This window comes from Ctenopharyngodon idella, chromosome 20 (assembly GCF_019924925.1).
Source record: "Ctenopharyngodon idella isolate HZGC_01 chromosome 20, HZGC01, whole genome shotgun sequence".
NCBI lineage: Eukaryota > Metazoa > Chordata > Actinopteri > Cypriniformes > Xenocyprididae > Ctenopharyngodon > Ctenopharyngodon idella.
In genome coordinates, this window is record NC_067239.1 from 10,420,441 (window position 1) to 10,446,459 (window position 26,019).

Consider the following 26,019-nt stretch of genomic DNA (forward strand, 5'->3'; position numbering starts at 1 on the left):
AAAGCAGTCTGGTGTAAAATGACTTGCACATATTGGTATATGAATTTATTTGGACACATTCCCTTTATAAATAAAATTACACCACTGAGTTTATCGAGACTCATATGTTTACTTTTATAGCCGTTAACAGATCAGTGATAATGTTTACATAGCTGAGACATACCACAAGCTCAGAGACGGTCATTCTTGAGTGTCCTACAGAGTTTTGCTCCGACCCAACTCACCTTCCTTCACGTAGCTTTATTAATCCTGAAGGCATTCAAGTTTGCTTGGTCAGGGTTGTAGCTAAACTGTGCAGGACAGCTGCACTCCAGGACCAGTGTTACTGGAACACCGTTGTCACTTGCGAAAACAAAATGGCGGCGCCGTGGGTGGAACCATACTGATTAAGGGGCGGTAATATTTTAAGATCCCCTTCCTACGTCACAAGGGGAGCGAAATCTGAATGGCTCGTTTTTTCACATACTTGCTGAGAAATGCTAACGACAACAAAGTCACTTGGTTGTCCTTTTTCACATTTTCTAGGATGGTAGATGCACCGGGGAACAATTATAGCACTTAAACTTGGAAAAAGTCAGATTTTCATGATATATCCCCTTTAACATTCTTAGTATCTTTAGACAGTGGTCTGTATAGTAAATGTTTACCATGGTAAACAAAGTGATGTCAGACCCGAGGTTGGGACAGTGCATCTTAAGAGGTTAAGTTCTTGTATGACCTATAGCAGTTAGTCAAGGGGCAGTCAATCTTACTTTTTAGTATCAAATCAAAGCCCCTCCCTAAGAAAAGCCCTGAGTGCTCTGATTGGCTAGCTGACCCAGTGCATTGTGATTGGCCTAAAACCTCAAGCGTGTGTTGGAAATGTAATGGCCCTTACCATAATCGTGCACTTCAGCTTCCAAGGCTTCTAAAGCAATTGTAAACACACAGTTAATAATGTCGTCAGTATAACTGTATCAGTTTGAGCCCGAGTCAAATTCTGAAAATGTAGATGTTCAAGCAGATAGACCAAGGGCCCTATCATACACCCAGCGCAATGCGGAGACAGGCATGATGCAAGTATTTTTTTGTTAGTTTCAGCCCGACGCAGTTATCATTTTCACGTCCTGCACCACGTTGTTTAAATAGCAAATGTATTTGCGCCCATTTGTGCAATGGGCGTGCTGGTCTGGTCTGTAGGTGTGTTCAGGTGCATTGTTGGTGCGTATTTTGAGGCAACTGAAAGAGACTGCGCCATTGACCAACTGATACCTGGTCTAAAGTCAATGGTGCAATATTTGTTTTGTTATTTAAAGAGCGCGTTAGTAATATGCGCCTATATGCGGGTGCACAACGCTTGTACACTCTGCTTATTACACACACAGGGACGCGCAGCAGCACACAAACATGCCACATATTAAAAATAAAAGGATTACAATGTAAAATATTATTATTGTGTGCATAATGATAAAAATGCCTTGGTGGAATCCAGCTTTTCCTGTAGATGGTCTGCTCGCGCATGAGCAGATCCGTTTCCTCACTAGAGAAGAGTTCAGTTTTTCCGCTTGCAAATTCCACCATGTAAATAGCGAATCTGCCATGGCGTGAGCGCAACTGGCTTTTAAAGGGAATGGGAGATGAGAGACTGATTGGTTTATTGCACATTACTCCCAAAACACACTTATTACTCATTAAGGGAATAGGGACAACCCTTTTAGACCATGTGCCGGGCACGCCGACCTTTTTTCCCGTCCTTAAACTAGCACAATTTGGACATGCCCTAAGTTCACTTGCACCGTGCGCTTTAAACTATGTGCTTAGATTGTTAAAATAGGGCCCCAACTCTCTTTAAGATATATGTTATGACAGTTTGTCTTCTTCACCGTAACAACTTTATGTCCTGAAGTGGCAACTATAAAATACAGTTTCAAAACATACTGAAGTGTATATTTCTATTTTATTTAGGTGTGTATAGCTGGCGTTGTGTGTCATGTATTGGGGAGGGTTGGGGAAAGAACTGGCAACCTACCCTGAAAAAATTTTACTAAGAAAATTGATGGGCAGTCTCTCATGTATGGCAAGAGATGGCCATAGAATTACCAAGAGTTGGATACGACTGAAATGGTGATGGATGGATGGATGGATGGATGGATGGAACTGTACTCTCCCAGGAGAGGGAAGCTGTCTTCCATAAAATGTGCGGTACACAAGCTAACTTTTGGGTTTAACTGCTCAGGAACAGCGTTATAAATAAATCTTAACCACTGACTCCTAATTTTATCCATATTTGAAGGCCAAACAAATGAGTTTTGCTTTTGCATCCACACACACAACTTCTCCACAACATGGCGACAACACTACAATTCATCGAAGCCTTGCCTTCTTTCTTTGTTTGTGCCTTTGGGCGGGCATTTTGCTAATATTTCATTTTGTGACATAGATGTTTCAGGAAGTAATATCTGAACTTATTCAAGGTGTTTTCGGCAGGAGCAGTGTTCTTTGAGACTATGAGCTCTGTAACTTTGCAGATCTTATACATGCACAAACAGATGCATTACACACTAAAGAGAAACATTAAAAAGCATTATATGACCCCTTTAACTATGTTCCACTAACTTTTGAGAACCAGAAGATGCAATGTTTATGAAGAAAAATAAGCCTGCTTTGCTGTTGCACAATGGAGTGAAGACAGACACTGTGGATTCTGTAATAGGGTCAAGCGTTCTATTTTATATAAAAATTGAATATAATATAGGAATAGCGAGAGACATGATTTCTTTTTAAATGTTTTTAACCTATTTGAACTGTTAAATTGGCATGCAATTGTAAAAATGGTGATCGGTGGTGCTGTGAGATACAATGCAGCAGGCCACAACTATAGCTGTATGTATAGCAAGTGTACATTGATCAAATGTCAAATGAACATATGTCACAGATGGAATACAAGAACATTGGTATACACAAGAAAGGATGTGATACACTACATGACTTAAATTTTGAATAGAAATATGCACCACGTTGCTAGGAGATGCATGACAAATGAAAACAAACATGGATGTACAGGAGCTGTCTGCACTAGTTATTGTAGTGTTTCTTTGTTAGTAGCGAAAAAATCACGTTTGGATGCACCCTTGGGTCGGTAAATGCAGTGAGTAAGGTCTGTACAGATTACAGCTGGAGGTTAGTTGGAGGTTAGTGGTGTTAAGTAAACTAACTAGAAGCAAAAAAATCAGAGACTGTGTCCATTGTACACTACGTGATTTTCTGACTCCGACTGCTCAAACTCTGCAGACTGGCTCTGACTTTCGGCAACTAGTGCCAATTTGTCCAAGACTGCATATCGGTAAAGGTCATGTAATGTATAACAGCCTTAAGTCAACAGACTCATAAACTTGACAGAAAAATGGATTTCTTTCGACTGCAGGCAGGTTATAGGAATATTTTGAAAAAAAAAAAAAACATAAAAATAAACAACAAGACGTTTCGGTGTTCATCCAAACACCATCCTCAGTTGTAAAAACACAGGAAGTAACTCTGGCAAGAATACACATACTAAAGTCACATGATCTGCACATGTAGAAGTAACATGACTACTGAGTTCTCCACATAGTATGCTTGCCAGACCATATGGTATTCATCTCTGAGTTACTTCCTGTATTTTTTAATCTTACAGTTATGTGATGCATTTCTTGTCTCAAATTTCTTACAATGTATACATTTGTGAGCTGCCAGTGTTCATTTTTATATATATTTATTTTATATTATACAATACAATATGAACGTGTAAGTGGATTTTTTTTTTATTTTATTATTTTATTTTGCTTTTAAGTAAAATAAAGAAAGAGTATTGCAAATAAAAAAATTAAAAAATCCTCCTTGACCTCTTACTGTTCCTGTCGCCTAAGCATAGAAAAACAAAAAACACTCTGATGTGGCAAGCCATCAGAACCAAACTGAACCGGAAACCGTAAAAAAAAAAAAAAAAACGAAGCATGTATTGAACGGTGGGCTAACTGTATTGTTGCATCCCTATTTAGACTCATGGTCTGTATGTACTATGGTGGTTTGTTGCTACAGTTGCCAATTGCTGTTTTTATTTACTGACTTTCGCCGTTGGCACCATCATTAGATGTAATTATGAAAGACTGTAGAACCCACTGTAGTCATCAGGGCCAAATAGCTGTTTCATGCAGTAAACATCCTCCCTCTGCTAAAAAGACATTCACGGCTGCTTTCATGGAGTTTACCACCTAAAGAAGTAGATTCCATTAGGAGTTGCCAGCACATAGAAATGCACACACACAAACAGACACTAACATCTCGCAGTACCCGACACACATGGGTGGTCTATAATAACCATCATAATGAAAGGTCACCTTGTCTCTGCTGTTTAATCTGCAACTGGTCTGCTCTCTCTCTCTATCCCCAGTCCAGCTATTAATATCAGTTACGTAGCTGCGGATGCCCGTGTGCCTGTCCCTGCCACATTCTTAGACACAGTCTGTGCCAACAGTGATGAAAGACTTGCAGAGTTAGAATTATCCAAGGAGTACTAAAAAGGGCAGGCACTTTATTTCAGTTAAAGCTAGGGCGAGTGTAGCAAAGCGTCCTCTGAGATAGGGATCGTCCCTCATTTACACGCTCCATTTTATGACAATGATGATGAAGGGTCTAAACTTTTTGGCTGAATGTTATATGTGCCACAAAAAATTCTGTGATTCACTGTAAGGCCCATAATACAGAAAAATCCCAACTATAGTATTGTATCTTTTTTGTTTAGGAACCATGGTGATTTATATTAGGATCTAGTTAGGATCATACATTCATTAGGTACACCTTGCTCAGTCCCGGGGCAAAAGGGGGCATTGCCCTGTCACATTTGATTTGTGCCCCCTCAGGTTCAATTTGTCTACTCTACACTCCCGAAAGGCGATCAATTTTAACCCTTTGTAGCCTACGATAACATCGGTGTGATCAGAACTTTCCCTGCTAAATTCAAACATGCTTTCGTGCTTTGGCTGGCGCTGAGCCAGAGATGGACGCGCTCAGTGCTTTTCATATCACAACTATTCAGTGTTTTCAACCACATAAAGTTTATTTTAAGTTTCAGACATTTAAATATTACAACTATTCAGTGTTTTCAACCACATAAAGTTTATTTTAAGTTTCAGACATTTAAATAGACATTAAATAGGCTACTAGCCAAAAATGCTTTTTGTTAAATACAGACTGATGTTCATGGAAAGCGATAATAATAATCCTTTCTTCAGTTAATATTTGACAACGTGTTTTATATCAGCTACACATTGTGTAGTTAACTATAAAGCTTACTCTGTTCTTTTTCCAGTTCACAGGTCCCTTAATTCAACAGATTTGATTCTCTGAACTGCTGTGGCAACACCCATCATGCAATATAGATCAATTAACATGATTTAAATTATGAAACACATTCAAATATTTGACAATAGGTGCCAATTTATGTTTATGTTGGTTGGTGCCCACACTCCATAACCAAGCGGGCACACATAATATCTGAGCCAGAGTAGAGCCATGAGGACACTATATTTGAGAGCATGCAAGTTTTGTGAAAAGATTTGTGCTGCACACTGATGCGCTTTCGCGTTAATGTATTCGACTGATGCGCACTTTACATGCGTTGTTAAAAAAATTGCCATAGAATCTGCCTCAAGTGAACTCAAGTGAGAAGAAAGTAGCGTCTGAAAGCTGCAGTCGTATTTTATTGGTTAAAATAAATGGAAAAAATCTCATGTTTTTCAATGGGTGCTCACCACCTATAATATAGTTCATGATAGGCTATAGTTCACAAGTTTGTAAAAATTTTGTATAAAAAAGGAAAAACTAAATAAAAGTGATACATCTGTCATACAGCGCTATTATGCCTGCGTGACGTGTCGCCATGGAAATAAGGTGATACATATAGTATTTACATATTATGTTTTCCAAAATAGCTGATACAGTGGCAAGAAAAAGTATGTGAACCACTTGCAGAATCTGTGAAAATGTGCAAAATTTTAACAAAATAAGAAAGATCATACAAAATGCATGTTATTTTTTTATTTAGTACTGTCCTGAGTAAGATATTTACATAAAAGATGTTTACATATAATCCAAAAGACAAAAAATAGCTGAATTTATTAAAATTACCCAGTTCAAAAGTTTGTGAACCATTGATTCTTAATACTGTGTGTGGTTACCTGGATGATCTACGACTGTTTTTTTGTTGTGTGATGGTTGTTCATAAGTCCCTTGTTTGTTCTGAACAGTTAAACTGAGCTTTCCACACTGAGGACAATTGAGGGACTCAAACACAACTATTAAAAAAGGTTCAAACATTCACTGATGCTTCAGAAAGAAACACGATGCACTAAGAGTCGGGGGGTAAAAACTTTTGAACAGGATGAAGAGCTCAAAATTTTTCTTATTTCGCTTGAATATTATTGTTTTTCATTTAGTACTGCCCTTCGGAAGCAACAGAAAATACTTGCATGTTTCCCAGAAGACAAATTAAATACAATTTACCTTGATCTTCAAATTCCAAATGTTTTCACCCCCCATCTATTAATGCATCATGTTTTTTTTTTTGTTTCTGGAGCATCAGTGAATGTTTGAACCTTTTTTAAAAGTTGTGTTTGAGTCCCTCAGTTGTCCTCAGTGTGAAAAGACGGATCTCAAAATCATTCAGTCACTGCTGTAAAGGGTTTAAATATGCAAAAAATGCTGGAAAACTGAAGAATCTGCAGGACCTGGAGACTTTTTCTGAAGAACAGAGCTCAGTTTAACTGCTCAGGACAAACAAGGGACTCATGAACAACCATCACAAAACAAAAAAAACAGTCGTAGATCATCCAGGTAACCACACACAGTATTAAGAATCAATGGTTCACATACTTATAAATGGGGTTATTTTAATAAATTCAGCTATTTTTTTTGTCTTGTGGATTATATGTAAACATCTTTTATGTAAAATATCTTACTCAGGACAGTACTAAATAAAAAATAACATGCATTTTGTATTATCTCCCTTATTTTGTTAAAATTATTAACATTTTCACAGATTCTGCAAGTGGTTCACATACTTTTTCTTGCCACTGTATATCTGAAATATACAGTGGGTACGGAAAGTATTCAGACCCCCTTAAATTTTTCACTCTTTGTTATATTGCAGCCATTTGCTAAAATCATTTGTTCATTTTTTTTTTCCTCATTAATGTACACACAGCACCCCATATTGACAGAAAAACACAGAATTGTTGACATTTTTGCAGATTTATTAAAAAAGAAAAAACTGAAATATCACATGGTCCTAAGTATTCAGACCCTTTGCTGTGGCACTCATATTTAAATCAGGTGCTGTCCATTTCTTCTGATCATCCTTGAGATGGTTCTACACCTTCATTTGAGTCCAGCTGTGTTTGATTATACTGATTGGACTTGATTAGGAAAACCACACACCTGTCTATATAAGACCTTACAGCTCACAGTGCATGTCAGAGCAAATGAGAATCATGAGGTCAAAGGAACTGCCTGACGAGTTTAGAGACAGAATTGTGGCAAGGCACAGATCTGACCAAGGTTACAAAAAAATTTCTGCTGCACTTAAGGTTCCTAAGAGCACAGTGGCCTCCATAATCCTTAAATGGAAGACGTTTGGGACGACCAGAACCCTTCCTAGAGCTGGCCGTCCGGCCAAACTGAGCTATCGGGGGAGAAGAGCCTTGGTGAGAGAGGTAAAGAAGAACCCAAAGATCACTGTGGCTGAGCTCCAGAGATGCAGTCGGGAGATGGGAGAAAGTTGTAGAAAGTCAACCATCACTGCAGCCCTCCACCAGTCGGGGCTTTATGGCAGAGTGGCCCGACGGAAGCCTCTCCTCAGTGCAAGACACATGAAAGCCCGCATGGAGTTTGCTAAGATGGTGAGAAATAAGATTCTCTGGTCTGATGAGACCAAGATAGAACTTTTTGGCCTTAATTCTAAGCGGTATGTGTGGAGAAAACCAGGCACTGCTCATCACCTGTCCAATACAGTCCCAACAGTGAAGCATGGTGGTGGCAGCATCATGCTGTGGAGGTGTTTTTCAGCTGCAGGGACAGGACGACTGGTTGCAATCGAGGGAAAGGTGAATGCGGCCAAGTACAGGGATATCCTGGACGAAAACCTTCTCCAGAGTGCTCAGGAGCTCAGACTGGGCCGAAGGTTAACCTTCCAACAAGACAATGACCCTAAGCACACAGCTAAAATAACGAAGGAGTGGCTTCACAACAACTCCGTGACTGTTCTTGAATGGCCCAGCCAGAGCCCTGACTTAAACCCAATTGAGCATCTCTGGAGAGACCTAAAAATGGCTATCCACCAAAGTTTACCATCCAACCTGACAGAACTGGAGAGGATCTGCAAGGAGGAATGGCAGAGGATCCCCAAATCCAGGTGTGAAAAACTTGTTGCATCTTTCCCAAAAAGACTCATGACTGTATTAGATCAAAAGGGTGCTTCTACTAAATACTGAGCAAAGGGTCTGAATACTTAGGACCATGTGATATTTCAGTTTTTCTTTTTTAATAAATCTGCAAAAATGTCAACAATTCTGTGTTTTTCTGTCAATAGGGGGAGCTGTGTGTACATTAATGAGGAAAAAAAAAATGAACTTAAATGATTTTAGCAAATGGCTGCAATATAACAAAGAGTGAAAAATGTAAGGGGGTCTGAATACTTTCCGTACCCACTGTATGAAGCACAAGTCAAGCTACATTTATTTATAATGTGCTTTAATACAGATTGGTTCAAAGTAGCTTCGCAGTAATAAACAGAAATGTAACCGTTAGTTGCCAAATTCTTCTGTTACAAAACAATTTCAATTCAATTTCCGCTTTAAAGCAGCTCTACAGAATACAATACTGTCATTATTCAGCTCAATTTAGTTCAGTGTGGATTTAATTTAGTTCAGCAACAGTATCAATTTTACAAAGTTCATCAGTTATTTAACAATAAACTAAAGCAGCTCTACAGAAGGTAGCTCAAGTCAGTTCACTGTTGATTCAGTTCAATAACAGTGCAAAGTTAATCAATTATGAAACAAGTTCAGTTATTATAAGTAGCTCTACAGAAGACAATAGTGTCATTATTCAGCTTTAGTCAGTTCGATGTTGATTCAGTTCAGTTCAGTAACATTGTAAATGTTGCATAACTCATCCTACACTCTTGTGTTTGCACTATAGTCATGTATTTGCATTGTTTTTCGTGGTAACCTTCTTCACAGTCTGTTGATTTCCTTAATGAAGTTGTTTATCTGGGATAAACATGATAATTTCAAGAACCCCCAGCTAAACATAACATAGCAGAGGTTATTTACATAAAGTCTTATGCATGACTTCTGTATTCAGTCTGGTCCTTAACTTATTATGTATCTTATTCTGGTTTTATTTGAATTACATGAGATTGACCTTTCACATTTCATTTCATTTACAGGGTATTTAGGAGTGAGTTTATCTGACATAGCTAATACCACAAAAAACAAACAAAAAAATATCTGACTTAAGCCATATTGTGGGACCTGTTTTTAGAAACCACATAGCTTGTTGAAGAGAGGTATCCAAGGAAAGGTGCTGACAAGATTACCTATTAGGGATGTAACGATGCATTGCGAGTCAGTTGGAAATCAAGGAAAATATGTGACAATTCAAGTCAGTTGAGATGTTAAACAAATCGCGATACACATTTTAAACAGCAGGGGCACTGTCGCTAAAGCTGATAACTGTGACGTCGCTTTACAGGCGTGAGAGCAGCGAGCAAGCAGAGTGAAAAGCAGCGGTAAGTGCTGATGTTGATGGCGACCCATCCTTATTCAAATGAAGTTTTATCTGGGTCTGGACGCCATGGCCCAGGAAGCGTTTATATGCGTTTCCATCGATCGCTCTGCTCCCGGGAGACCTGGTGAAGGTCCGTCAACAAGGGTCATGCCTATTGCGGATAGCGCCTCGTTGGCCAACCAGAGTCTGGTTCTCAGAAATAATCTCTCTTCGACGGCTTGCCATGGGCGATTAACGAAAAGGAGAGATCTCCTGTCTCAGATGCAGGGGACGATATTCCATCCCCGTCCCAAGTTATGGAGTCTTCATGTTTGGCCCCTGAGGGTTTCATTGGGGAAACACCCTCTGATCGCCCGCTTCATTCATAGAGCTAGGTGACTGAGACCACCTGTCAGAGTGAAAGCTCCCTCATGGGATTTAGCCATGGTCCTTGAGGGGCTAGTCAACAACCCCTTTGAACCACTAGTCAGCACCTAAAGATGGTTTTCCTTATGGCTATTTCGTCACTAAAGAGGTGTGGGGATTTTCAAGCTCTGTCTGTTTAGACAGACTTTGCCCCTGGATTGGTTAAGGCATTTTGCACCCCGACTATCTTCCAAAAGTTCTATGTTCAACCATACATCCAGTCATCCTTGAAGCCTTCTGTCCTCCGCCATTCACTTCGCCGGAGCAGGAGAGACTCCACTTACTGTGTCCAGTTCGTGCTCTTCAGATTCACATCCACCGCACTAGCTAATGGCGTAAGTCAGAGCACTAAGAGCGTGTTCAGGACGTTCTATAGACAAAATGACCTGAAGAGCACACCTGTCACACGTCTATTTTTAGCCTCTGACGTGTGCATTCTGATGACGTCTTAACCAGAGATTATTTAAGCCAAATTCTTTGCCGTGTTTGCCACACGTTCGCAACTGGTCAAACAACGTTTTCTCCATAGCGCTTAATCAAGTGCAGCATCTTGTTCCCTCTTTTTCAGGGAACAGGGTTACAGTCAAGTTACTCGAGACGTTTTCCGTCATAGAAAGTTAATTCCGGTCTGCCTCATCTAAAGAAAAACCGAGGATGTATTCCACAGACTGCATATTTGTATTAGTGAAATATTACTGTTAAATGCCTTTTTAATTATTAGAGCATTATTTTCCATGTTGGGATTATTTTATTATTATTAATTTCTCTTAAATTTCATTTTGTAATTTTTTTCATTTTCATATTGACATGGGCCAGTAAGCAACCTCCAGAACTTCCTATTAACTATCTATAACTCCCAAAACACCCACAAACAAATCAAGATTACATAAAAATCTTGCCCTCCTGGTGCATGCAGGGTAAATTTTGCTGCATGCTAATGAAAGCAGAGTTTCAGAGGCTGTTCATATTTTCTTGGCAAATTGTTATCTAGCTGTTTTTTGCTACAAAATTGTTTTTTATTCTAAGTGTGTACTTCATTCATGTTCTGTGAACATAATTGGAGTGCACTCTTTAAAATAGGAAGGATTTTGATGAACTATAAAGGTTTTTTGTTTTTTGTTTTTTTTTTCCTTTTTTTCCACTAAAAATGCTCTGAAAAGGATTCCAAGGATATTGTAATAGTTGTGGTGCAGACTTTGGCATTCTATTAGAGTTAGAATGATGTTTAAAAGTTTATGGTTATCATTCTTGGTGTAAATGGGATAGTCCACCCAAAAAAATGGAAATTCTGTCATCAGTCACTCACCTTCATTTGTTCCAAACCTGTATGACTTTCTTTCTTCTGTGAAACACAAACGGATATATTTTAAAGAATGTTGGTAACTAGATAGTTTTGGTTTCCATTGTAATTTTTGTGTTTAGCTGTTGTTTTGACTAATTGGAATCAATTGTTTTAAAATAAAGAATGTTATAAAAGTTAAGCCATTTGGTAGATAGAAGATTTTAGTAGAATGATTGCTAGATATATTACTTGTTGAAGAAGAAAAAGCCCATCTCTGGGTTGGTTTTAAATCATTTAAGTCTCGGAGTTGACACCATCTTTGAAAAGACAGTCCAATGATGATACAAGTTTTATTACGTGCTCTCCCTGTCACTTCCCTTTATGCTTGTAAGCTCTACTCTGAACAAGGTTTCTTTGTTGTAACAACGAATCATTCCTCAGATGGTTTCCTTTTTGAATGATCCATTATGTTAATGTTGCTCATTAGTTATGGCTACAAGCTGTCAGAAATATTAACACACTTCCGAAGATCCATGCATGCTCTGTAATAGCTGGACCTTCTTTTCTTTGTTTACAGATGTGACATAACCACACAACGGCGAATGACATAAAACTGACACTTCCCACAATATCCAATCTGACAGCTCAAATTATAAATATTTATTATAAGCATACTGTTGTGAGTCTGGTTTTTGTTCACATGCACTGATTAAAAGGATAGGACTAGTAAACAATAACAATTTACTATTAAACTGTATATAATTGTGTGTGTGTGTGTGTGTATATATATATATATAGATATAGATATATATATAGATAATTACAGTACAATATGATTACAGTATGTTAACATGGTTGTGTTTAGAAATGTCAGTACTATACTGTATTGATATTATTGATTTTCTCCATTGACCCGTCTCTCCACCGCCCCTCCATCTGTGTCAGTGGGCGCTTCTCCCTACATGTCTACATGTTTCTACTTGTGCACTTCTCCTTAATTCCAGGCCTAATGCAGCAGCCAGATGCCTATAACATGCTAAGACACAGAGCCCAGATAGGGTCTGATCCCCACTCCCAGGCCGATCAATACTCTGCAGCCCCCTACTCACAGAGGGAGAGAGTCAAGACTGAGAGCCTATAGAGTCGTTAAAGGCCAGCTTGATTATAAATGGCACTCTAGGGACAGAGGAGGGCCCCAAGATAAGGTGATAAAGCGAGGGTGTAGCTTTAGATAATGTATCTGAGTCTGTGCACTGCCCTACCCACACCATCTCTCTACACATTATTTTCCATTATACTGCTATCGATCGGCTACAGGTAATGGCCATTGGAATCATAACCCGAGGCATAACTACATTCCAGTGCAGGAGAAGTTGATTGGAGGAAAGAAACCGAAGCGCTGAGGAAACGTTTTCTGGGTTTCTGCTTTGAAGAGGGTTTGTGCTTTTGTTTCACCAGGGACTGTAGAAAGAACAGATTTTTTTTTTTTTTTCCCCTGCAGCATAACTGTAGTGGTTTAAAGTTAGGATTGTGGTGTCTGGATATTAGTTTGGCCTTTATAGATGGGTTTTATTGAGAACACGCATACAAAGTGGCCATTTCATTTCTGAAAGTAACCCTAGTATTATTGAAGACCCATTGAAATGCCTTTCCTTTCTTTGTTGACATATTTTCTATTGAAACAGGAAGTTTAGGCTAGACATATCAAAGTGCTTGGCCAATGACCAAGCCCTGATCTCAGAACTCATTGTAGGTCTGTCTTGAAAGGTTTATACTACAGTATATATCAACGCAAAAAAACTATTTCTCTATTGAGAAAATCAATAGGATTGTTTACTTCTGGAAACCTCCTGCTCTATTGGCACATCTCTGCAACACAGATTATTGGGAAGCGTAGGATAATTGGAGTTGATGGTAGGTTGGTGCCAGATAAGAGGTAGAAAAAAAATGTGATAATTGTTAGTGTTGCTGAAATAGAGATCTCCTCCCAGAGTTCATCTCTCTCTCTCTCTCTCTCTCTCTCTCTGTCTCTCTCTCTCTCTCTCTCTCTCTCAAATTCAAATTCAAATTCAAAGTGTGCTTTATTGGCGTGACAATTGTTACAAAGTATTGCCAAAGCAAAATAATCAAAATACATGTACATATACACACATAAAAAAAAATAAAAATAAAAAAGTAAGTAGAACAATCAATCAACATTTTAGATTTCTATGAACAATTTAGAATTCAGTGTGTATGTGCGTGAGTCTGCGTGTTTGTGTGTTTATGTGAGTGAGTGAGTAAGTGTGTGTGTGTGTGTGTGTGTGAGCGCATTACTGATTAGTCGAATCCCTTTTTTGTGACAGGCATCAATGTATCTTGCTGTTTTGTTTTTTTTCACCTAATAAATGTTGAATTTGTGTTTTATTGTTTCATTTTATCAAGTTAGGGCAAAGTATTTCAAATTTTGGATAAAATGTCTTTCTGATTTCCTCATAGTTAGGGCATCTGGTGAGGAAGTGTTGCTCTCTCTCTCTCTCTCTCTCTCTCTCTCTCTCTCTCTCTCTCTCTCTGCAGAGTCGCTGCAGTTAGTAGCACAGGGCACCTGTGTTGATTTACTGTCAAATCTTCCAGGATTATCTGTAATCCTGGAGCTTCAAAATCTGTTTGCTGACAGCTGTGTTCTCTAACAGAACTGCTGTTTGCTGTGCACATAGTGTCCTATATAGCAGTAAGAGCTCTTTCTTTAAGGAGGAAAAGAAGAAAAAAAAAGCCTTTTAATTTTCCGCTTGAGTGAATTTCAATTTACAGTTCTTCTCGGTTTGTATTGTGTTGTATTTGGCTATAATGCATAGCTGACTCTATATATAAGTCTTTGCCTTGGAAATAGGCACAATATCACAGCACATCCTTTGAATGTCTTTTAATGTATTCTAGTGTATCAGGGGATTTTGCTCTTCGATAGCTGTTATTTTTACCAATAGGTCCAGGACATATACTGTAATTTAAAAACAGGACATTTTTATGTGAAATGATACTTACTTAGTATGATACTTACTTATACTAAGCCACTTTTCTCTAGTGAACTAACTTTACTTAACTTTTTTTTTCCAGTGACTTCTAGCCAACTGGTGTCAAATTGATTTTAAATGGATTTAGTATTTACCACTCGAGTTCATACCTTTTTCCTATCAGAGTAACCATAGGTGTAGTTCATATGTTCACTATGGACATATTTCACTAACATTTGACATCGTCTCAATACTACAACCTGTTAAATATTTTGCTTAATAAATGTGTATCGTTCTTTAAAATAAATTAATTTGATATTTTGTTGTATAAATCAAATACATCTTTATATGTTGTGATGCTTAATACATATAAAATAGTATGATGTGTTCATAGTTTTTCTTGAATTCTAGGTGGTCTACAAAAACAACGACATACGACTGGAACTCTCTCGTCTGGCCCGCATCGCAGACCCCAAAATGAAGCTACAAGGGGACGTGGTGTTTAAATGTGAGAATGTCCCCACTTTAGACCCCATCTCCTTTGAGACACCAGAATCCTTCCTCGGCCTGCCCAAGTGGAACACCAAGCGTGTGGGGTCTATTTCCTTTGACTTTCGCACCTCAGAGCCCAATGGACTAATCCTCTTCACACAAGGTAAGCCCCAGGACAAGAAGGATTCTCGTAGCCAGAGAAGCAACAAAGTGGACTTCTTCGCTGTGGAACTTCTAGATGGAAATCTTTATCTTCTGCTGGACATGGGATCAGGAACGATTAAAGTCAAAGCCACACAGAGTAAGGTCAATGATGGAGCTTGGCACCATGTAGACATTCAGAGAGATGGAAGATCAGGTGAGTAGATTCATTTTCTCCAGAACTTCAGGGATTTTAAATATAAAGGGTGCTTCTGCACAAAGAAATTGGGTCTGCATGATGCTTAATGAATTTGCTTACTAATATATTGTTTTTTTTATGATTTATTTTTGGTATTATTTTGAAATTGTTTTCTAAAAGCAATAAAGTACTTATTAAAAAAATACAATTAAGTTGTGTTGAGGTAACTTAACAAATTTAAGTTCCATGCACTATTGCTGGTTAGTATGACACATGAACTTCACCCAAAAATGAAAATTTGATGTTTATCTGCTTACCCCCAGGGCATCCAAGATGTAGGTGACTTTATTTCTTCAGTAGAACACAAATGATGATTTTTTAACTCCAACCGTTGCGGTCTGTCAGTCGTATAATGCTTGTCAATGGTAACTCCATCTATAAGAGTCAAAAAAACAAGCACAAACAAATCCAAATTAAACCCTGCGGCTCGTGACGACACATTGATGTCCTAAGACATAAAACGATCGGTTTGTGCGAGAAACCGAACAGTATTTATATCATTTTTCACCTCTAAAACACCACTATGTCCAACTGCCTTGCGCATCCGGTTGGTGAGGTCCGAACGCGCGTTCTGATGACGGAAGTGATGTCTCGCGCTTATACTTCAATGAGTACGAGACATCACTTCTGTTGTCAGAGCGCGTTCAGACCTCACCAACCGGATGAACAAGGCAGTTGGACACAGTGGTGTTTTAGAGGTGAAAAATGATATAAATACCGTTTGGTTTCTCGCACAAACCGATCGTTTCGTGTCTTAGGACATCAGTGTGTCGTCACGAGCCGCAGGGTTTAATTTGGATTTGTCTGTGCTTGTTTTTTTGACTCTTATAGATGGAGTTACCATTGACAAGCATTATACGACTGACAGACCACAACCGTTGGAGTTAAAAACAATCATTTGTGTTCTACTGAAGAAACAAAGTCACCTACATCTTAGATGCCCTGGGGACAAGCAGATAAACATCAAATTTTCATTTTTGGGTGAACTATCCCTTTAAGTCTCATCATCACTCATTTCATTCATCATTATGTGCAATATATAAAATGAACAAATAAGAAGAGACTGGTGTCAGCACTGACATTAGTAGAGTTATTACTCACTGGTTGAAGCAACTAACTATTACTACACTATTACTATCCTAGCTGCACAGCCTAAGCACAAGGGCCACTATTCAGTACAATGGTAACCACAAAATTTAAAAGCATTACAGAAACTGAACATTAAACACTTTGGCAACAGACTGTCCAATTGTAACTTATGCAAAGTTTTGAAAAGAAATCTAAATTGGCAACAAATTCTCAGTAAAAAAAAAAAAAGTCAGTAATGTAGCACTTTTATACACAAAAATAATCTATTCTCAAATGTAACTTAATGTCTTCATTTCTTCTAAAGTTCTCTGTATTAAGAGCTGTTATTAGAGTTGATTCCAAATCATTTTCACAGCAGATGAAAAAGTGCTCTCTCAATGACTTAAATAAAAAGTCACAGCATTATAAATGCTGTATATATATATATAGTATATGGATATATAGTTAATATTATTACTTCTTGAGGGCAGGAGAAGCTCAGTAGAAGCTCAGTAGAAGATTACAGTGCAGAATTAGAGCTTTTGGCATTGTGTTGTCAAAAACATTATATCGAAGAACGGACACTTTTCCACATTAAAGTCACAAGAGGGTGGCTCTTATTTTTTGCCTCTGGTCATGCTATACTGAGCAGTCTAAAAGTCTGAGACAACACTGAAAATCTGGGATTTACTTCATTTAAACTTGGAAATGAACAGAAAGCTTTTAGGTTGTGAAACTTTTAGATCCAATAGAAGTTATGTTGTAGAACGATGATAAAATATTTTAGATTCTGCACTTTAAACATTTTTTTTTTCCCGACCCTACTGTATATCTATTCAGAGATGGCAATTTGGCTCCTTGTCTGATTAATAGCCGTCATGGAAGTCCCTAGAAACTTGTATTTCTCAGAAACAAAGGGCTGAGGCAGATATATAGACATGTGGGTGTTGAGAGACCAAGAATACTTGCATAATACAGATCATTGGAAGAACTCAGAATGCCCCCTCAATCTGCCACTGCCTCCACACTGGACTATATTGATGTTTCTATTTTGAAATTCCTGCCTGCCTATATCCTTTAGTGCATCAGTGTGTCAGAACACTTTAACTCAGATACATACACAAACATGCAAATATCTATCTATATCTATATTTATTACACTGCTCTCTGGAATACTCTGTATAGTTAGCAGCATTGTGTGGTCAAATATTTTTATAATAAGCATGAAATGTCTATGCTGCCTTCTTCTTTTGGCTGAGCTCATTTTGTCATTCTTGACAGCCTGTTTTTGTTTTGCACAGGTATCATCTCTGTGAACAGCCGTCGGACTCCATTTACCGCCAGCGGAGAGAATGAGATTCTAGACCTGGAGGGTGACCTATATCTTGGAGGTCTCCCAGACAACCGTGTTGGCCTGGTTCTTCCCACCGAACTGTGGACCGCTATGCTGAACTATGGCTATGTGGGCTGCATCCGTGATCTCTTCATTGATGGACGCAGTAAAGACATTCGTCAGATTGCCGAGGCCCAGAACGGAGTCGGAATCAAGTCGTCCTGCAGCAAAGTAACAGGCAAACAGTGCGACAGCAACCCCTGCAAAAACAACGGAATCTGCAAAGAGGGCTGGAATCGCTTCATCTGTGACTGCACCGGAACCGGATACTGGGAGCGAACCTGTGAGAGAGGTGAGTCATGCCATTGTTGAGAGCAGGGTAGTCTTGCATAGCCTGACTTTTTGCCTGCCATTTGGCTGTAGGCGGCTGACTTTTTGCCTGCCATTTGGCTGTAGGCAGCCTATGGGCTTACCCTCAGAGGCCAAGACTAAGAGTAGTGTAGCAAATGGACAATATAACCTGCGATCTTTAATGTAATGCAGTCTGCATGCAATCACATTTACAACATGGCACAAGTTGGTTGGCCTCTGATGATTCTGCAGGCAATGTGATTGCTTGCTCAAAATTTAAATTGTCTGGTTCAGTGTTCGCTGTAAGCTGATTCTGCAGTGGACAATCAAAGTTCCTCTCTAACCCTCTACCTCCACCAGCTCTACCTGTCTAGATCTGCTATGGGATTAATGTATGACTATTGATGCAGCAGCATACCTTGCATGCTCACAGCAGTGTGTCTGTGTATCTATTGGAAGTCCATACTCGCTCTGCAGTAGCAGCAGCAGCAGCGTATCAGATCTATTCCACCAAGACCAAACACATTAACATACTTTATACATAATTAAGTATTTTAATAAAAAAATAAATAAAAAGCAACTTAATGTCCACCCATATAATTTCTCTGTGAATGCCATCTTCTGGCGAGAATTCATTCAATATAACCCTCATAGTGCAATACAGGGATTATTTAGCCATTAAGTATACAGAGGTTGTACGCTCATTATCGCAATGCATCATGGGGTTGAATGAATACACTCAGTAATGTTGTGGACACCAAGACAAATGGCTGTCCTCTCAAACTTTTGGTGGTTATGTTTGAGCATGTGGAAATAGTCATTATATAATATGTAGAATAAAAACTGTTTTGTGCAGTGACCTAAAACGTTTTGCACATGCAGACCACACTAAAAAATAAATAAATAAATAAAATAAAAATAAATATATTAAACACCATTTTGATATTACAAGGGAAAGGATGTTTTCCCTGGTGAATTTGTCAGCTATGTTACGGATAAACTGTACGCCATACACACTCTGATTAAGCACCACACTTCAAGTAACACATTAAAGGGTTCATTTATATGTTCTGGATATGTACAGTGACTGTTTTAAACAATTTAATGGTATTTTTTGCAGATATCTATATGAAATTCTCAGTACGGTAACTAAGGACAGGACTGTTTCTCGTTGTTGTTGTATATATCGTAGTTAACTGGACACATTGACATTGACTGTTAGTTCATGCACACACACACATACACTCAGTCAGTCTCCTCTGACATATAGACGGTTGAATTATGATTAAAAAAAATACAATCTATGGAAAACAATTATTTTTCATCAGTGGACACACTCACACAGTTTTGGGTCATGACAAATATGTTATTTGGCACCTGCGAGGACTTCAGATGACGCAACATCTGGATCAACATGCACAATCCCAAATTTCTATATATCCTAATTATTGTTAATATGTAATTCATTATTTCCAGGAACTCATTGCTTCTACCTTCAATTAAACTGCTAACAGTGATTGTAAATTAAATTGCCTAAATTATTATTTTTTTAGCTAACTGCTGTCACAGACAAGCCAGGCTCCACCGCTCACCAAGCACAGCGCACAGACTCTCCAGAGTACTGATCACCCGCACCTGCACCTCATCATCACTGCAATCACCTCCCGCATAAAACCCACACACTCACACACAGTCTTCGTCCGGTCTCGTTTGCATTACGTCTAATCTGTATGCTTACCTCAAGGACTCCAACCGAACTACTTACCTGTCTCCAGCGTCTCCTGTTCTCCTCGTGTGTTTCCCATCTGTGTGTGAGTGTTCCTGGTCTCCAGTGTCAAGTTTCTCCAGCGTCTTCCGAAACCACCCGTGTCTACAATCAACAAGGACAGTATCACTTCTCTGCACTCTCCACTTCATTCATCTCATCGCACTTCATTCACCTGCACCACTGTTTACTCTTGCTGGTATCTAATAAACGTCTCTACCTGTTATATCTGCCTCGGTCCCTTCTGTACTGTAACAGAAGACCGGACCTTAACAGCGAGATACCAGCATGAGCCACCCGGACCCGTTTCAAGAGCTCGTGGACGCCCTGCGCCGAGCACTGACCTCCGGTTCACCATCACCTGCTCCAGCGATCACTTCCGCAAACACCGTCTCCTCTCCTTCATCGCAGGTGCACGCCAGTCCCATGGCCAAACCAGCGCCCTACTCTGGCTCGGCGGAGGACTGCAGCGGACCAGAGTCCGTCAGCCCTCCAGAACCAGCCAACGAGCCTATGCAAGTGGAAATTTCCTGTTTATCGTCTGCAGAGAGACAACGGCGGCTTACCCTGAATCTTTGTTTATACTGTGGTTTACCTGGGCATGTACTCTCCTCATGCCCAACCCGTCCTCCACGTCCCATGGTGAGTGCAATCCTTCCCTCCATGAATAAATTGAAACCACTCACCACTATTGTAAACCTTACTGCCGCTGATGTGTCCCTTCCAGTGGTGGCGCTCCTCGACTCAGGGTCAGCCGGCAACTTCATCTCCGGCGCCCTCTGCAGACAACTCAAGCTCAAGACCAGGCCTTCTCCGACCATCTACCAGATCCATTCTGTAACGGGAAAACTTCTCACTAAGAAGCGTGTGAGTCGCTGTGCTGGCCCTCTCCAGCTGCGGATCGGCGTGTTGCACCAAGAATCCATCTATCTGCTGGTTCTGGAGGATTCCACCTCTGACGTGATCCTAGGGCGTCCCTGGTTGGAGCAACATAACCCTGTCATCTCCTGGGGCAGCGGTGAGATCCTGAAGTGGGGCGAAACCTGTTTCTCTTCCTGTATCTCCAGAGTTCCCGTTCCATCGTCTCCTCGCTCCAAAGAAATCTCCCTCTGCGCCACGTCCATCGAGAGCCCTGTGGAAAAACGCTCTGTGGAAATTCCATCCTGCTACGCCCCCTTCAGTGACGTCTTCTGCCCCCAGCGAGCCTCCAAACTGCCTCCTCATCGGCCATGGGACTGTGCTATTGATCTGCTTCCGGGTGAGCCAGTGCCCAGGGGAAGGATCTACCCCCTGTCCATCCCGGAGGAGAAGGCCATGGAGGATTACATCAAGGAAGCTCTAGACCAGGGATACATCCGTCCGTCTACGTCCCCTGCTGCTTCGAGCTTCTTTTTTGTGGCAAAGAAGGACGGAGGCTTGCGGCCATGCATCGACTACCGCTCACTCAACAAAATAACAGTCAAGTTCCGTTATCCCCTTCCTCTCGTCCCAGCGGCCCTGGAACATCTCCTTGGTGCCACTGTGTTCACGAAGCTGGACCTCCGCAGCGCGTACAACCTCATCCGGATACGTGAGGGGGACGAGTGGAAGACCGCCTTCGTGACACCTACCGGCCACTACGAATACCTCGTTATGCCGTATGGCCTGGTCAACGCCCCCTCCGTATTCCAGGATTTCATCCACGAGGTGCTCCGGGAGTTCCTCCATCGTTTTGTCCTGGTCTACATCGACGACATTCTGATATACTCCTGGAGCTTGGCCGAACATCGCCACCACGTTGCGGAGGTCCTCAAACAGCTCCGGAAATTCCACCTCTTCCTCAAAGCCGAGAAGTGCTCATTCCATCAGCCCTCCGTGCACTTCTTAGGCTACATCATTGACCACAGTGGCATCCGGATGGACGAGGGGAAGGTGGAAGTCATCAAAACCTGGCCCACTCCATCCACAGTCAAAGAACTCCAACGTTTCCTCGGATTTGCAAACTTCTATCGCCGGTTTATCAAAGATTACAGCTCCATCGCCCATCCACTCACCAACCTTCTCAGAAATAAGCCCAAGTCTCTGTCCTGGACTCCAGCTGCCACCAACGCCTTTGAAGCTCTGAAGGAAGCCTTCACCACCGCTCCCCTCTTCGTCCACCCTAACCCAGACCTGCCCTTCGTGGTAGAGTTGGACGCTTCCACCACCGGAGTGGGGGCGGTACTCTCCCAGCAGCAGGGGAATCCAAGTAGACTTCACCCATGCGCCTTCTTCTCCCGCAAGCTCAACCCGGCGGAGGCCAATTACGACATTGGGAACCGCGAGCTGCTGGCCGTGAAGTTGGCCCTTGAAGAGTGGAGGCATTGGTTGGAGGGAGCCAAACACCCCTTCCTGGTTCTCACTGACCACAAAAATTTGGAGTATCTCAAAGCTGCAAAGAGATTGAACCCACGACAAGCCCGCTGGGCTTTATTCTTCACCCGCTTCGACTTTTCTATCTCCTACCGACCAGGTTCCAAAAATGTGAAAGCAGATGCCCTCTCCCGACTCCATGCTCCTGACGAACCTCCAGAGGAACAGAAACCATCCTCCCAAGCTCCATCCTTGTAAGCCCCATCACCTGGTCGGAGGAGACTTTACCCTCCTCCAATGCCTCCACCAACGCTCCGTCGGGTTGTCCACCAGGCTTGCGCCACATCACCAGGACACAGCGCACTCCACTTATTCACTCTGCTCACTCGTCACTTGGCACTGGCCACCCGGGGGTCAATGAAACCCTCTCGTTGCTCAAGGAACGCTTCTGGTGGCCCAACATGGCATCGGATGTCAGAAGGTACGTGCAGGGCTGTAGGGAGTGCGCCATCTCCAAGAGCCCACGCCATCTTCCATCCGGCAAGCTCCATCCTCTGCCCGTTCCCAATCGACCCTGGTCACACCTAGGAGTGGACTTTATCACCCACTGCTATGGAGACCACTGAACTGATGTTCAATCACGTGTTCAGATACTTCGGAATCCCAGAGGACATCGTCTCTGACAGGGGACCCCAATTCACCTCACGGGTGTGGAAGGCCTTCTTCTCGCTCCTAGGTGTGGCCGTCAGTCTCTCATCGGGCTACCATCCCCAATCGAACGGGCAGATGGAGAGGAAGATCCAGGAGATCGGCCGCTTCCTCCGTACCTTCTGTCACGGCCACCAGAACTCTTGGAGCCAGTACCTGGGTTGGGCCGAGTACGCGCAAAACTCCCTGTGTCAGCCATCTACTGGACTCACCCCTTTTCAGTGCGTACTCGGTTTCCAACCCCCTCTGTTCCCCTGGACCGGGGAACCATCGGACGTTCCAGTGGTGGATTACTGGTTCCGAGAGAGCGAGAGGGTCTGGGACTCAGCTCACCATCAACTACAGCGGGCCCTGCGCAGACGCAGGATGACAGCCGACCTTCGTCGGTCCAAGACTCCCTCCTACCAACCGGGACAGAAGGTCTGGCTGTCAACTCGGGACATCAGACTGCGTCTGCCCTGCAAAAAATTGAGTCCCAGATTCATTGGCCCGTTCACCATCACCAAGCAGATCAACCCTGTCACTTACCAGCTCCAACTCCCTCCACAATACAGAATTCATCCCACATTCCACGTCTCACTCCTCAAACCTCACCGCCCCTCTGTTCCTCTCTCCACAGGGCCTGGCGTTGCAGCTGACGAACCCCCCCTTCCACTCATCCTGGAGGACGGAGCTGCATATGAGGTTCGCGAGATCTTGGACTCCCGACGCCGTGGTGGTCTACTAGAATATCTCGTGGACTGGGAAGGCTACGGCCCTGAGGAACGCTCTTGGGTTCCCAGAAACGACATACTGGACCCCAACCTGCCTCACACCTTCCACTCTAATCATCCCGACAGACCTGCCCCACGTGGAAGAGGACGGCCACCACGACGTCGGGGTCCTCGGCCCTCAGGAGCGGGCCGTGGGGGGGGTACTGTCACAGACACGCCAGGCTCCACCGCTCACCAATCACAGCGCACAGACTCTCCAGAGTACTGATCACCCGCACCTGCACCTCATCATCACTGCAATCACCTCCCGCATAAAACCCACACACTCACACACAGTCTTCGTCCGATTTAGTTTGCATTACGTCTAATCTGTATGCTTACCTCAAGGACTCCAACCGAACTACTTACCTGTCTCCAGCGTCTCCTGTTCTCCTCGTGTGTTTCCCATCTGTGTGTGAGTGTTCCTGGTCTCCAGTGTCAAGTTTCTCCAGCGTCTTCCGAAACCACCCGTGTCTACAATCAACAAGGACAGTATCACTTCTCTGCACTCTCCACTTCATTCATCTCATCGCACTTCATTCACCTGCACCACTGTTTACTCTTGCTGGTATCTAATAAACGTCTCTACCTGTTATATCTGCCTCGGTCCCTTCTGTACTGTAACAACTGCATGATTATATGTACATTTCTGAAACCACATATATTGGACAGTCACCTCCAATACTAGATTCTCTAAGTTGTAATGTTGACATGCATTCTCTGTCAGGCTTTGTCTGGCCAAACAAATGTTATTTTATATTTAATATATAGTTGAATTGAAATCATAGAAATATTTCAAACCATTACAATGTACCTAACATAGTAGACTATTATGCTCATTGACAATAGGTTACTGTAGAAAAAAATATTTAAAGAAATGAGAGGACTTTAACAATCATGTCTTCTCACACAATTTTTTTTTTTTTTTTTTTTGGGTTGCTTAAGTGCACAAATGCTTTAAGGAGACATTTTGTTTGTAAGACTGCCCAACCTTTCTTTTTTGTTAAGACACCCAAAACCCCTGTAATTCACACATCATAAACCTTTCTTGACAGTATATCCATCTTTCTTTAGAGTGGAGGTTATTTCAGTGTTCAAGAGAATCAAATGATCAATACCGTCTCACTTTTCAAGAACACAGTTGCCTAAATTCAAAGCATACAAACCTAAGTTCTTTAGAACAAATGAGGGTTAAGGCTCAATCTCATTGAGATCAGCTCCTCCTACATAACATGCTTTTGGATTTTATATCAGAAATGACAGCTGAGAGAATCGATGAGCCTTTGGCTGTACAGACATTGAGTGGACAGCAGTTTCTGCTTTACAGCTGAGAAGGAGATTTTATAGTTTTTGTGTAACATTTCTCAGGAGGTTTAATAGGATTTCTCTTTCACTTCTAGTGACTGTCTCTCTGCGCTTTTCGCTCTGGAGTATCCGAAAGTTAAATTGAACAAGGCTTGGAGCAAGAAAACGTTCCCATGGTGTTCAGAATTAGGAGCAAGCTCGCATTAAGTTTTTATGACAGTTTGTAGATAGCTGCTCCTCAGGCTATTTGGGGATGCAATCTTTACACAGCATGGGTGGATTGCCTCTTTTTTTATTCTACAAAGAATTTTCAAGGTTTAGCAGATGGTTCAGGCTCAGTTGTGAAAACCACAAAAGCCACAAAAAATGATGAACTTCAGATTTGTATTTATTATTTTTTACATCCAGGCAATGTAGTAATGTATAATGTAAAAGTTAGCATAAGTAGTATGTTTTTGTTGTTGTTGTTTTTCACCTTGTAGCAATGCCACATAAGGGGTGACATTTATACTGTTGTCTGATTAACACGCATGCATGGTTAATCATTTATTTTAATGATCGCTCCGTTTTCTGTACTGTTGCCTCGGTGTGTGTGTGAGTCCCTGTATGATCTAAGTCTCGCGAAATTTCCGCACGTCCTGTGCGTTCTGGTTGTCACGTGACAATAACACGGGACTCTTTACTATATATGTAGCTGGCTTACCGGCGTCTAGCAGCGTCTGTGTTCGCTCAGCACATATTTGCCGGGGTTTCACCGCAATTGGGGATTAATACCGAACTGTTGTTGGTTTTTACTGCCGCCTCACTTGTGGAGTTTTTTCCTGTGTGTTTTTGGGCTTTGGACTGCTCTCCAGTGAGAATTTTAACAGTTTCGGTTGTTGCTTTGGATCTGCTCTCGGACATTCATTCATTCATTCATGGACATTACCCGGTGAGACTGATTCAATTTTATACATAATACAGTTAGACTTTCACACTCCCATACACGCTTTTTTTTCCTATTTTTACTGATTGTATTATGGTGTACGATTTT

General features: G+C 41.4%; 1 protein-coding gene and 1 long non-coding RNA gene across 19 annotated transcripts in view; one reads left to right on the forward strand and one right to left on the reverse strand.

The window, feature by feature from the left end:
• The window catches only part of nrxn3b (neurexin 3b), a 375,053-nt gene that overhangs the window by 94,431 nt on the left and 254,603 nt on the right, over window positions 1-26,019 (forward strand). For all 18 annotated transcript variants that reach the window (XM_051875968.1, XM_051875950.1, XM_051875962.1 and 15 more), the window contains 2 exons: window positions 14,893-15,331; window positions 17,743-18,126. In XM_051875968.1, the coding sequence (XP_051731928.1) occupies window positions 14,893-15,331; window positions 17,743-18,126 (823 nt within the window). The remainder of the gene's footprint in view (window positions 1-14,892; window positions 15,332-17,742; window positions 18,127-26,019) is intronic.
• LOC127502744 (uncharacterized) overlaps window positions 1-26,019 on the reverse strand; it is a 92,111-nt gene that overhangs the window by 43,119 nt on the left and 22,973 nt on the right. The window lies entirely within an intron of this gene.